At 39.1% G+C, this 13,881-nt stretch overlaps 8 protein-coding genes across 8 annotated transcripts; 4 read left to right on the top strand and 4 right to left on the bottom strand.

The window, feature by feature from the left end:
* Positions 1 to 127: 127 nt before the first annotated feature.
* Positions 128 to 1,015, bottom strand: FPY1 (flavin adenine dinucleotide pyrophosphatase; the record flags this gene model as incomplete). The annotated part of the gene is made up of 1 exon (XM_445576.2): positions 128 to 1,015. One exon carries the CDS (start codon positions 1,013 to 1,015, stop codon positions 128 to 130), a length of 888 nt encoding a protein of 295 aa, XP_445576.2.
* A 617-nt stretch (positions 1,016 to 1,632) lies between these two features.
* Positions 1,633 to 2,850, bottom strand: TIF5 (translation initiation factor eIF5; the record flags this gene model as incomplete). Its single annotated transcript, XM_445577.1, has 1 exon — positions 1,633 to 2,850. One exon carries the CDS (start codon positions 2,848 to 2,850, stop codon positions 1,633 to 1,635), a length of 1,218 nt encoding a protein of 405 aa, XP_445577.1.
* Positions 2,851 to 3,217: 367 nt separating this feature from the next.
* Positions 3,218 to 4,102, top strand: RPP1 (RNA-binding RNA processing protein RPP1; the record flags this gene model as incomplete). The annotated part of the gene is made up of 1 exon (XM_445578.1): positions 3,218 to 4,102. One exon carries the CDS (start codon positions 3,218 to 3,220, stop codon positions 4,100 to 4,102), a length of 885 nt encoding a protein of 294 aa, XP_445578.1.
* Positions 4,103 to 6,715: 2,613 nt separating this feature from the next.
* GIC1 (Gic1p) lies at positions 6,716 to 7,654 on the top strand (the record flags this gene model as incomplete). The annotated part of the gene is made up of 1 exon (XM_445579.1): positions 6,716 to 7,654. One exon carries the CDS (start codon positions 6,716 to 6,718, stop codon positions 7,652 to 7,654), a length of 939 nt encoding a protein of 312 aa, XP_445579.1.
* Positions 7,655 to 8,165: 511 nt separating this feature from the next.
* On the bottom strand, positions 8,166 to 8,669 carry VMA22 (Vma22p; the record flags this gene model as incomplete). The annotated part of the gene is made up of 1 exon (XM_445580.2): positions 8,166 to 8,669. The coding sequence occupies one exon, from the start codon at positions 8,667 to 8,669 to the stop codon at positions 8,166 to 8,168; it is 504 nt and encodes a 167-aa protein (XP_445580.2).
* A 317-nt stretch (positions 8,670 to 8,986) lies between these two features.
* FYV4 (mitochondrial 37S ribosomal protein mS41) lies at positions 8,987 to 9,364 on the bottom strand (the record flags this gene model as incomplete). Its single annotated transcript, XM_445581.1, has 1 exon — positions 8,987 to 9,364. The coding sequence occupies one exon, from the start codon at positions 9,362 to 9,364 to the stop codon at positions 8,987 to 8,989; it is 378 nt and encodes a 125-aa protein (XP_445581.1).
* Positions 9,365 to 9,613: 249 nt separating this feature from the next.
* Positions 9,614 to 10,522, top strand: MED6 (mediator complex subunit MED6; the record flags this gene model as incomplete). Its single annotated transcript, XM_445582.1, has 1 exon — positions 9,614 to 10,522. The coding sequence occupies one exon, from the start codon at positions 9,614 to 9,616 to the stop codon at positions 10,520 to 10,522; it is 909 nt and encodes a 302-aa protein (XP_445582.1).
* A 464-nt stretch (positions 10,523 to 10,986) lies between these two features.
* On the top strand, positions 10,987 to 13,491 carry RSC30 (Rsc30p; the record flags this gene model as incomplete). The annotated part of the gene is made up of 1 exon (XM_445583.1): positions 10,987 to 13,491. One exon carries the CDS (start codon positions 10,987 to 10,989, stop codon positions 13,489 to 13,491), a length of 2,505 nt encoding a protein of 834 aa, XP_445583.1.
* Between the last annotated feature and the right edge of the window lie 390 nt (positions 13,492 to 13,881).

A 13,881-nucleotide genomic window follows, 5' to 3' on the forward strand; every position in this document is an offset into this window, starting at 1 on the left:
AATTAATTTGGGTATTGTTCTTTCTAGTATACATTTACTATGAATATAAAACTGCTCAACAGGGCGTAGTTCTCAAACAGATAGCACTATCTAAAATGAATAATGTCCAAAAGTTAGATAGGATCCTCTAAATCCTATTACCATTAGAGAATTTTGATTCTTGCTCTTCAGATATCTCTTCTCCGTTAAGGATGCCTATAATCTTATCTTTTAGTCCTCGCAGATATTCATCATCTTTCTTCTCCCCCAAAATGCTAACAGTGTTGAAACCCATTCCAAAATGTGGATATGAACCCAACTTAATTTCATTCGAATGTACAGTTGCTTCCTCCTGGAAATTCCTCAAATGACGTGAAAGCTCCGATTCTGACAGCTTAGTTTTAACAAAATATCTTTTATATTCTCTTTTGTCATCGTCCAGTTTGTAAATACATTCTAATGTTGGCAAGAATTCCATCAACATTCGGCTAAACAATTGCGGGATACCTGGGAATATGTAAACTTGCTGATTGATAGAACATATCGGCACCCAAAGGTCATCGGCCACATAATATTTCTTGACGTCTGGTCCTGAAGGTAACGTTGCCATTCTATAGTAATCCTTTAATGATTCCGGGTCAAGGCGACTCTCAGGATTGGATTTCATTGCCATTCTCTTCTTAGTTTCCTCATCTATTCTGCATTGTAAATTAAAACACTTAGCTATAGACTCATAAGTAATATCATCATGAGTTGGACCAATACCACCAGTTGTTACTATAAATTGGTACCTCTTCGATAGTTCTTTTATTGTGCGCACAATCTGATCTTCATCATCTCCAATGGTTACAATACTGTTCAATTGGATACCTTGATCATAACAGAATTTGGCAAAAAATGAAGAATTCTTGTCTATAACCTTGCCATTCAGGATTTCATCCCCGATTATCACACAAGCTGCACTAATCTTTCCCATCTGACTTCTATACCTCTTTGCTATCAATGGTCTTAACCCAATACCGACACTTCTTAGCATCTAATACCCTCAAAATTTAAATATATTTAACATTTCAATCCAAGAGTAATTATAAAATTACAAGCAATGCAAGATGTTTTTGAATATGAGCTGTATCAAATATCCTATACTTGCATTAAAGCCCATCCCTATCGGATGGATTTGGATCATCGAGAAAAATTCTGGGTCGATGAGCACATTTTAAGGAAAGTGTCACTAACGAAGAGCTCATCTCATCGATTATACATTTGATTGCTATGCAACAACGATTGCTATGATGCAGAAAATATTATAAAACTAATAAAAAATAGAATTTACATAAGACTGGAATATGGTAAATAAAATGGGGGAGGATAAGTATTATTCTATAAATGCCGCAGTAGAGAAAATTTAGGAGTCAAGATATCTCGCATAAAGAGAACATATTACCACTTTTAATGCAACTTACCATAAACAACAGTTACAATTATTCGTATTGACAACATCATGAAAAGTAGAATCAAATTGCCTTTCATTATCCTTTAAAATATGGACCTGAGAAGATCTAGTTCACCCTTCTTTCTCGACATTGTACCACATGTTTGTCAGCCTATCAGCTGGTACATGATTCATATTTTCATGGAGGAAATTCAGTAGCATTACTCTTCATCAGATTCTTCATCACTTTCGGCATTTTCTAACCAGGTGATAAATGGCTTAGCAGCTCTACGGACCTTCTTGGAAACATCCTTTGGAACAAACTTCTTTGAACTCTTTGTACCAAATCTCATGATTTCTTCCTCAGAAACGACGTCTTCATTATATATTTGCACTAGAATCTTGGGTAGTGTTGGAATCAATTCCTTATGTTCTAGACCCAAAAATCTCTCGATACCACCCAAGAAGTTCTTCTCGTAATCGGCGTTAACGAATACCTTGGTAAAGAAAGCACTGTGCTCAGAGATTTCATTAACGATATCCTCGGTGAAGATACATTGAGCCAAGACGCAGGCAATCTTTGGATCGCTCAGGACATCTAGCTCAACAGCCTTCTTATACAATTCAACATCGGATGGTAGGTTAGACTTGTCCTCACCAGCTTCGTTGATGATCCATTCACCGTACTCTTCAAGCTTCGTTAGCTCAGTGTCAACAGCACCGTTGGCGACTTGCAGTTCCTTGGCACGGGCTCTGATGGCCTCTTCAGACATGTCGACGGCCCACTCATCATCCTTGACCTCAATTTGCTCCAGTTCGGAAGCCGCAGCGTTAATCTCTCTGGCCAAGGCATCGTCGTCATCGTCACCAGCATTGCCTTCACCATCTTCATCACCACCTTGGGACTTACCTTGGGCGATATCACTAATGGAAACACCACCACCACGGACGTTGGCAGAAGCGGTGGCGGACTTCTTATTCTTCTTAGAACCTGCTAAGGTGTTTGGAGGATTCTTTAGGATGAAAGATGAAAGCTTGTGTCTCAATTCCATTGGAGTTCTCTTACCACAGGCTTTACAGTCTCTGACCAAGTCGTCATTCTTGGTGATGATGATCTCGGTTTCCGGGTTCTTACAACTGCCACACAGAACGAACTTGTTGATGAAACCATCTAGCACATCTTGCAACTTAGCTGGCTCGTGAACACCGTTCACCAGGTATCTCTCGGTCTCAACATTACCAGAAGTCTGCGCACCAAGCTCAAAACCAAAGTATTTCAACAGGTATTGAGGAGGTCTGTTCAACGCACGCGCAACATCGGAAAGGTTCAAAACAGCAGTCTTGATACCATTACCTCTACCTTCAACCTTGGCCTGGATAGGAGGCATTTTGTAACGGTAGAAAGGATCATGATTGTCTCTGCAAATATTAATCGACATGGCGGAATTATTCTTTTTTTTTTGGTTCGATGCTAACTGCTATTAACTGCTGTCGATCTTGCTCTATACACAAGGCTGCTCTTAAGTATTGTAAAAGGACCTCCAGAATTACCCACTAATATGCCAGCTTCAACCACTATAATATGCGTTTATTCAAAGTTTTTTGGCAGAAATTTCAGTTTTTTTGCAAGAAAAATTTTTTTTCACCGAAAACTCACTTCTCTGCGGAGGAATCTCTGTGCTTTGTGAATTCCATCACATGACCCATACTAACTTCTCATATAAGAAGTTAGCATATTGCGATGAGCTACTGATTGTAGGTGTATTCCCTCGGGGGTTGAAGCAAGGGTGACAGTAGCTAGACAAGATGCTGGTAGATCTGAATGTATGCTGGCCTCAGAAGGATTTCAAGACGCCGATCAGTGCGCAGGATGAGGCGAATGTGAGGGCTACGCTAATGACGTTGAAGACACTCGGGTATACGCATGTGGCTCTGAACTTCACTGTCAGTCAGACGGAGAAGTTCCCTAACGATGCGCGGGAGCTGAACCCGATGGATATCAATGTGCGGTTCAAGAAGCTGATGGAGGCCACTGGCCTCAAGATATACTCGCGTATAACGCTGGTCATTGACGATCCCTCGAAGGGACAGAGCCTGGCGAAGGTATCACAGGCGTACGATATAGTCGCGGCGCTGCCTATCAGCGAGAAAGGTCTCACTTTGGCTACTACGAACCTGGACATCGACCTGCTCACATTCGAATATTCGCAGCGGCTACCGATGATGCTTAAGCACAAGACTATATGCAGTTGTGTGAACCGTGGTGTGAAAGTGGAAATTGCATACGGTGCTGCATTGAGGGAGTCATTTGTGAGGAAACAGTTTGTCTCCAATGCCAGAAGTGTGATCAGAAGCTCGAGAGGTAGAGGTATAATAATCAGCAGCGGGGCCGCGTCGCCTTCAGAGTGTCGAAACGTGCTAGGTGCAAGCAGCATAATTAGCTTTCTGGGACTGAAGAGCGATAGTTGCTCTAGAGCCATGGGCGAAGTTCCCTCGCTGGTTTTACTGAACGGTAGACTAAGAAACAAAAGTTACAAGCAGACGGTAGCGGTTGGCACCGCCTCGAACGGATCAAACGTAGTTGAATCCAAGCTAGAAGACGATAGCCGAAATATCAAGATTGTTGCTAGAGATATATCTGCAACCGCCGAGCCCGATCAAGGTCCTGAAAGAAAGAAAAGAAAAATATAAATATATATATGTATCACCCGCCCAATTATTAAGAGATGACTATAGAACATTTATTTAATATCTTCATTTGCGATGGCCCCGGCATTGCGATGCCTAGACATCGTAGGCAATTCGATTTCTAGTACATACCACTTCAGACTGTAGTAGCAGTTCCTACTAGAGACACCAGCAGTCATACCCAGGATATAAATTACCATACTGTACACTAGCTATTGCAACTTGCCCTATGGCATTCACAGGCTTAATATGACTTTTGGATGTATGAACAGATACGTACTTCAGCATATACCACATATGTTTGTACTGGTCTTTCTGACCAATGCCAGATATCTACAGAGACGAAGCCCGACCCGACGAGATGCTGATGTGTCCATTGCATGTAAAAGGATGGTATTGTGTGTAATTTTGTCTTCTATTGTGCTTCCATTCCTTAGATGGCTAATAGATGTTGAGCCTCTCGATCACCTTCGAGAACTCTGGGACACTGTGAATTAATAGTAGGCACTGCCTCCTAAGTAAAAAACAGGCCAGCTCACACACATATGTATTTATACCATGCCTCAATACTGTTCATGGCAGCGTTTAAACGACACATTTCACTCTGACACGTAGACCAAAGCAATTGCATACTTGAAACTACCGACCCATGCTTCATCCAATAGGCTCTTCTTACACTTGGGATGTCCATGCGTCAGCATAGCTTTTGGCCATACCTTAACTCGCACTATATCCACCGCATGGCTCCATTACTGCTCCATTAATGCTGGAGGAAGCTAGAGGGAACTGCACAGATGGGCGGGAAGGCACTACGGTACATCTGTTTCTGAGATGGGAGGACATGGTGTGAAGCCGGTAAGCGAAGCCGGTAAGCGAAGCCGGGTGCTTAGCATGATGTGTACTGTGCAGAACATTGCAGTAGAGAGCTGCATCGTAGTTTTGATTTGTGTAATGAACAGCACGAACCTACGTTCTGCGCAGGAAATAGTGGGATTTATTGGAAGGCAAAGTGTGGAAGTGGATGACTTCCAGAAAAGGGACTGCAGATCCCCGCAGAGACCACAGAACACACAGTAGAGAGGTAATTTTATAGTTTCTCGGCCTTTTCCTAAGGATTACTGCGGGGGGGGGGGAGCTGTCAAGGTAAATCAGAAAATCAAAGGATATGAATGATGGCCGAAAAGGGTAATGCCTTCCTTAATCAGTACATATACATAAATTCTCGTAGATCAGGGTTGCTTACAAGATAATAGCCACAGAAGAGGCAAGGAACCTTAGAAGACACGTATATAGACAATTGTTAATAAACTTAAGCCAAGGGTTCTTATCGGTATTTATTACAATTATTCCGGACTGGGACAGAATTTATATAATGTAGAACGCATAGACAAACCACATTTGTAATGAATTCATGGCACTGCAACATGCTTCTCTAGAACTACAGACAAAAACTAGTGAAACCACAAGTATCAGGTAGAAAAAAAAAAGCCATTGAGATTCTTATACTGGTATGGGGGAAACTATGGCCAAACATTCTAAAATCATTACTTTACCTAAATAGGAGACATAATTGATCGTTGTAGGCTATACATTGTCTCCGCACCTGGCCATTTAATATCTGAAGAGTAGTTAGCATGCTTCAGGTTACTCAAATAGTCTTGATGATGTGTCAGTATATCTGTTGAGACAGAGATAGGGAGTAATCAGGATCTTCACCAGAATTGCTAGAAAAGAAAAGGGTTAGTAATTTGGAGCAGCACGTATGCCGATCATTCTCACGATAATTTGTACGACATATAACTTGAGTAGACTCGACACTGTGATTTAAAAAGGATGTTTTACCAAATCAAGGAACCCTTTCCTTTTGCCTACTTAGATAGTCAGGTCTTGCAGAATGCAACCAATTTATATTGAAATTACCAATGAGCAATTCATTAATACTCCTTAGGATTTTCACCTCTGCGAGTCTTTTACAGCAACCTCTAATTTGCTTAAATAAGGACAACACATTAAATAATGTTTTTTCTTCTTCTTTCACTACACAAAACTAACTGATAATAGTCTAGAAAAAAAATATATGTATCAACTCACTAGTTTTTATAGCACCTTCAAGTATTTTCGCAGCAAATACTACAGTAAAAACCATACGGCTTACTGTAATCGCACTGATATTCTTAGTACTATGCCAATTCTATGGCAAACTAGCAAGGTTCGAGGAGAAGAAATTTGAGACTCTCTCCAAGATGTCCTGCCAAACTGTCAGAAACTGCAAAAGTACCTGTATCGCCCATTCAATTGGCATCTTTTTATTACAACAGAATGCTCCTTAAATCTCAGTCCAAGAAAAAAAATTCTCTTATAAATACCACCAAATCCTTCAATTCAGCCATTCCAATTATTATGGGTATTTTCTACAGTACTAAATTTTGTTCAGACTACTCTTTTCTAATTCTGATTTAACTATTTCTCAGATAGTTTTGGAAAAAGCATTATTTGCATTGTGTTCATAGAGGTCAATCGCTGTAATAAGCGCAGATATTTGTGTTAAAAAAAGTACATGTAACAGAGAAGCAACAAAACAATATTAAAAAAATAACTTCATTAAAGTCTCAATCTATGGATAATACCAAACCTGCCACAGGGAGGAAAAGCCTCCCAAAAATGAACTCAATATGGATTGATGAAGACCAAGAGGAAAAATTATACAACATCCAAGCGCAAGTTATGCTTAATGATGATAACTCTAATGATGATTTGCAAAATATTATGTTTTTAAACAGCAAGACTCCACTATTGAATAACAAAAAAAATATTGAATTACCGCCATTAGATGAAAACCAAGGTAAGACAGGAAAAACTCCTAAAAATGCAAAAGTTAACCAAAAGACAAAAGGAAACAGTCAAGAGGCTAGAATCTCTACTATGAAATTACTGAAATTATTTGGTTCTCGTAAAGAAACAAAGCCGTTAACTATATCAACGCCTTTTGATTTCCAACATATTTCCCATGCAAACGGATTTTCTTCCGCTGCTGAGGCCCGTGAAGTTGAAAGGCATGAGCTGAAAAGAGAAACACTGCAAACTCCTAGAGCATCCATTGATCTAACCCAAGTAGCTCTACAATCACCAGTTCGTCTATCCACCAAACCTAATTATCATCACTCTTCTTCGTCAAGAAGCTCCTCGAAGTTCAGTGAATCCCCTTCCGGCTCAAGTGGTATCATGTCCAACTTCACAGTTGATACATCTGTGGATGAAGTTTCAGTGGAATTATTGACTACAGAAAATAAAGATGATGATAGCGTCTATTTAAATGACTTGAAAAATTATAATTTCCCCTCTATTATTAGTCAGTCATTAGATAATATGCAATCCAATTCAAGCAAGGAAAACTCAACAAGCAAATTAACTTCTGAGGACCCTTCACCAACCGATATTGCTCCTTCAATTGGTAAAAAGCAAAGAATATCAGTGGATGATATTTTGAGATTCTACTCTGGGAATTCCAATTCTAGGTCAAGTACTCAAGCATCTATACCAATTAAGGGTGTGTAGTCGCACTTATTATCTGACATATTGTGAAATTATACTAACCTAACATACTTTCTTCTCAGTCCAGGCTTTTGTCATAAGCTTAGTTTTTTTATTGTTCTTTCTGCCAAGGATAAACTCAAAAGTCTTCCTATTGTTTTCTAGATTTGCTTCTGAATAACTGAGCAAATGTACTTATTTTTGTGACAATTCTTTAACTCCCACGATACCCTTCTTAAATAGTTCTATGTATTTCCACTTATAAATAATATAAGTAGAAAAATCAATTATCTTTGTCTATATTTCACTTACAACTCACGCTCTTATCTGAGCTATAGTAGCTATTCTAACAACTTCTAAGGAAGGGGATGACAAAAACTTAACATTTAAGGTGAGTGTACACAACGCTAAAATTGTTGCCAATGCTATTATCATTGATGGAAGCGTTGCAAAACTTGTGAAATAAGCTCCAAAACAAAATTAAGCAATACCTCAAAATTAATATCGCAAGCAAATCATGAAATGCCCGAGATATTCAATTCTCATTTATTATGGCATTTATACTATTTTTGCAATTCAGGAGTTTCACAATTATGGGTAGTGTACCTTTAAAATTAGATTGAGCATTCCTTAGTGTCTGCGGCGTTGAGAGGCCGCCACCAAACATAAGTATCGGATCATAATCTCTAGTTCTATTAGTCTCTTCAGTAATTTCGGCATCTGCAATCTTTTTGGTTTGTTTTCGATTCCTTAATTGCTCTGCTTCTTTATCTTTAACCTTTTCTGCAGGTACATTGACAGGCTTGGGCTTGGCTACTATATCAACCTTGCCAGATACCATGACCTCAGCCATTACCTGGCCCACGTAGCCATCATCCCAATAATCTTTGCCGTATTTACCCCTGAGGGCATCCTTGTTATGGTAGTTAGCTCGACTTATGTTATTAAACCCATCGTGCATTGATTTACTCAATTGCTCTAGCAACGCATCATAATCCGCTAGCAATTGCAGCAGCTGTATCATGTCATGATCCTTCATTACTTGTAATGCTTTTAATTTATATCAGAGTTTATCATCTGAGTATAATAGCTCCCAGCTTGCACTTACCAGTGCCAAACAATAGCCTCTCTATAGACAAGCTTTTTCTATTTAGAAGTGGGAAAATATCGAATCCACTATACTAGGGTACACGATTTGAAGGTATGTATAAGATTTCTTTAAACAAGTAACTCTCGAAATTGAACATATTTACTTGATATTTCTGATCTGTACTGAATATTATATGGTAGTTGCCTGTATGATACTATCTAGCTATATATTTACATGACATAATAAGTATCCACTAATTGGCGACACTACTTGTTCCGTTGTTCAGCTCTCCATTTGGCAACAGTTGCCTTCCTATTCCTTTCACCACCAAAGAAGGACTTCTTACCTTTCTTCATCTCCTTCACAGGCTCACCGTTCCTGAACTTCTGAGCCTGGTGTAGTATATACCTCCTCTGCTGGACCGACACACCTTTTGACTTCAAAGTCTTGGAGTCCCACTCAAACAAGTTCTCCCACTTGTTCTCAAATGTCTCAGTCAGTTCTGAACAATCTCTGCCTATAGTCTTGAGAAACGCCTCTACGTCAGGTATACTTTGTGATGGTGCTGGCACTTTAAGTGTACGCCTTGCACTCATCTGCACCACCCGTGGAACGGCTCTCACACACCCAAATATACTCAACATCGTTGACTTATTGTGCTAACTTGTGCCTTAGCTTAGCAACTAGTCATACAATGGATTGCCTTTATGTTAATCCTTCAATTGTAGTAATTTTTCAGTTTTAGAAGTGGATTCGGGTCTGTTGGCCTCTGAACGTTAAAAGACGAGAAAAGTCAGGAATAATAGTATTGAAAGCCATTGGCAATGTCGGGGCAGTCGACAACTTACTAGTGTCAGTTCTATATTGCGTTAATAACAAATAAGCTTGCAATCATGGATACCCCACTGGATGAGCTGCAATGGAAGTCGCCCGAGTGGATTCAGGCGTTTGGGCTGAGGACGGACAATGTGCTGGACTATTTTGCAGAGTCGCCTTTCTTTGACAAGACTGCAAATAACCATGTGATTAAGATGCAGAGGCAGTTCTCGCAACTACCCAACAATGGTGCTGCCGCTGGCTCCATGAACCCCGAGACTATGCGAGATGCGCACAGTGAGGACATGGGCCAGGAGCAAGAATTCTCGTATGTGGACCCCATAAGGAGGGCCATATTAGAGAAGTATGTGGTACATGCTTTTCTGGAGAGGGAGCTGATGAAAGTTCGTGGCATAGAGTATGTGCTGGCCAATGTACGAGAGCCTGATTTTTGGGTAATAAAGAAGCAGAGGAGGACATCCCCGACAGCGATAGAGCCCTTGCAAACATACTACATAGTAGGTGCGAACGTCTACCAATCCCCAACGGTGTTCAAGATAGTACAAAGTCGTCTGTTAGCTTGTAGTTCCCATCTATCTGCTACTCTAGCAGAGCTGAATAACTTGGTTGAGTTTAAGCCTTCTCAAGGTGTACAGTATAAGAATATATTGGACATGCCAGTGACCACGAGGAAGACAGGCAATACCGCGAACGTCGGAAGTGTCCCTGGAACAATAAGTGCAAGTCTAAATATGCCAATGGTCAACACAGGAAGATTAAACAGTGCTGGCGCGGCTACTATCGGAACATCCGGAGTTCCAAACAGTGCAGGCATGACAGGAGCTAACACTATGGCTACAGGACAAACCGGTGCTACTTCCAGATTTGAGAATGGCTCGTCAAGATCATCAACAGATGCAATTTCCACAGACACACTCGATAAATTACTAATAACCAGTATGAAATCAACACCAGAGTACATATGAAAAGAATTGAAGAAAAGATACAACCTTAAAACCTACTATCCAAGCGTATGTACTGTGAGGTTTGGATAAAGTATAAATATTACAAAAACCTCTGTAACATCTATAAGACCGTAAGTAACATCACATATAACGTAAACTAAACGTGATGGAAGAAACAAAGAAATGAAATAAAACATCGAAATGCTTACAATAACGATATAAATGGATGACAAGAATAGCAAATACGAACGGTTGTTGGACAAGCAGTGGCTTCTGTGCCTATATCAATAGTAACAGGGTAGTACAAATACACTCTTCGAGGTTCAAATACGACTTTTTCCCCGAAACTGATCGCGTTTCTCGGTGCCATTTTAACGTCCTATTCGCTTTTTTTTATTGGCAATTGCACAAAAATTATAATAAATTCTGTGCATTCGAGCTGATTGAGTCCCGTCTATTGCTTATTTGATCCGGTATAATACGCAATGTACCAGGCTGTGCTGACCAAGAAGGTAAAAAAGCCACCTGCCTGCCAGCAATGTAGGAGAAGAAAGATTGGCTGTGATCGTGGGAAACCTATATGTGGTAACTGCCTAAAGCAAGGAAAGACAGATTGTTTTTATCCCAAGGTCCCTGGTGGAGCTAGTGCTGACTATACGAGCCTGAATGGGCAAGTAGGGCAGTTGCCGACTGATTTCACTAAGGCGAAATTTACTGTCGACAAGTCAAGTAAATCGAAGCAATCGGGTTATAAAAATTCCATTTTACCTGGAGAAAATGGTTCTCATAGGCGGCTGGAGTTGGAGTTATCTACTGTGGAGAAACTCAGGGAGTATCAGACTGCTTTGCAATTATTCAATGCACATAATCCAGATTCGTTAGCGACATCTAGTTCCTATGATAATTATAAACTGGGAGCGTTCAGATCTTCAAATTATTTGAACTGGCATGAAGATTCTGCTGAATACGATATAATGACTACCACAATGACCCAAGAGGAAGTAATTGATAAAGAAATGGAATATTTGAAGGACAGACTTGCGGAATTGAAAAGCTATGCTTTAGACAGGCGATTAATTTCCACAAAAGACTCCGAATTAAATTCATCAAACTCCAAGAAACGGTCATTTGAAGAAGTAACTCAAGATGATAATATTTATGATGATGAAGATGGAGAATTTCTTTTGCGTCCCATATTTGATTACCAACTTCCACAGGCATCTGATACTCTTATAGTGAAGGAGGTATTCAATGCTTTGTATTCACCCTCCTTTTTGATGACACTTGATAATGTATTATTGCAATTTTTTGGTAATACTTTGGGTTCATTCAATGAAGAACAGATGGCTGAGTTTAAAAAGCTGAAGGTCGAAAAGAAGGCTGGATTGGATGTGGAAGCAGTATCACAATCATCACTTATAATACCATCATCTAATACTTTGAGAAATATTGGTGATTTTTACTTTGATGTGGCTATTCCTTCAAAGTATTTTGACCTACTCAATAAAAATGAATATGATACACTGATACCAAGCAGTCATAAGAGTGATAGTGCAATCTCTATCAATGGGCTTTCAATCGATGATATAGCAGCAGTAGGTATTCTGTCTATTATTGCGTTAATAGTATTTGAAGCCCTGCTATCGATGAATGACTTAAGTAGAAGTCAAAAATCATTGTTCGAACTACTCAAGCAGAATTACGAATCCTTGATTGCTAATCTATTCTTAGTTAAAAATGAATTAAATTTCAAGAACCATTCATTACAATCAATGCGGGTGTTGAAATTCTACATTTTTATGAAATTCTTTGATTCTATTTCAGTTTCTAGGAGTATCGTAAATGCTAACGATAATGATGAAGATATCTATCTTGCTCGGGCTCTTAGAATCAATAATTGCTCCAATTCATCCGAGAATGAAGAAAAAATACATATATGGAATATTTTATTGCGGTTATACCAGGATAGAAAGCTTAATAAAGGTACCATTCCAATATACTCACAAGATATTAACGATAATTCAACAAATGTTACTGATTCTCTTTTACTGAAGAACTTGCCATTCTATGATGCTGCTAGTAGTCTCGTAGACTATTTAATGATCAGAGATGCTAGGTTATCTTCGCTGGAGCTTGCTGAGAGAGTTAATAATGTCGAGAAAACAATAGCATCGAATAAGCTGGAATGTATAAACACTCCTTATTTTCTATTAAATGATTACAACTGTTGGCTGCTAGGTAAAACCAGTGTATTAAGCGTACAATATTTCCAGTTGTTAGGTATAGAAGCAGAGAGATTGTTATCGCCAGCACAGCATTTCAGTCAAATGCAATCAATAATCGAGCATGTGAAAGATGCATTGCTCCACTCTTTGTTTTACAATACTAGCGGCATTTCTGAAAACTTTATGTATCTCACTTTAAGCAAAGCACTGACCAGCGTAGAGTCTGCATGTTTAATTACGTTTGGAATATTACAAAGATGTAGATTGCAGCTCGATTCTTTTAATGACAATGAAGAGTACGGTGAGCCGGATAATCAAGAAGAGCTCAATGAAACCAAAGAGTTAGAAGAAACGAATAATCATAAGAAAGAAATTATCAGGAGAATAGTTGAAAAGCTTGAGGATGTTTTGAAGAAAGTGTACTGTTATTTGGTTGATTGGGCTACGAAATCAGAAGGCCTAAATCTAAAAGCTGCCAACTTGGCGAAAAAATTGAGGATATTCATCAAGTATTTCTTGCACACACCAAAAGAAAGCTTTACTCCAGATATTGACTGGAAGGAGTACCTAAGTGAGCGTGTTGGTGAAATAGATATCGAAGCATACCGTAAGCTTTACTATTTGTCAGAGAATTTATCAGAGAAATTAATGAATTCTGTGGTGTATGAGGGGAAATCGAAACAACTAATACACGAATCAGGTAAATTCAACGCTCCTCTTGTGGATGAATCAATACTACACGACTTTTTTGAAGCATTTTTCTGATAGTATCTCTCATTAATAGAATATTCTTTTCAATTCTGGTGTTATGGACTATAGTTCATCTAGGACTAACCCTTTTTTATAGAGTTTTTTTACATCTTTGTAATAGAATTGTAATACTAATAGCATGTACTTTGCACAATACCTACCTTGTATATTGCATTGCTCTCTAATTCTCGCTCTCTCCATCTCTCTCTATCTCTCTCTATCTCTTTATGCGATGAATTGTTGTCCAATCAGTTTACCTGCCCGCTTTTTCTCCGCGAGACAGCTTTTTCCAGACTGGAAAGGATATTTATACTGGGGAAAGAACCTAAAAGAAATGCCGATGATCCAACTCACAGATCATTTACAAGTACAAGGTTGATTTGGTTTAGAACAAAGAACTAGTAT

Source organism: Nakaseomyces glabratus, chromosome D (genome assembly GCF_010111755.1).
Source record: "Nakaseomyces glabratus chromosome D, complete sequence".
Taxonomy (NCBI): Eukaryota; Fungi; Ascomycota; class Saccharomycetes; order Saccharomycetales; family Saccharomycetaceae; genus Nakaseomyces; species Nakaseomyces glabratus.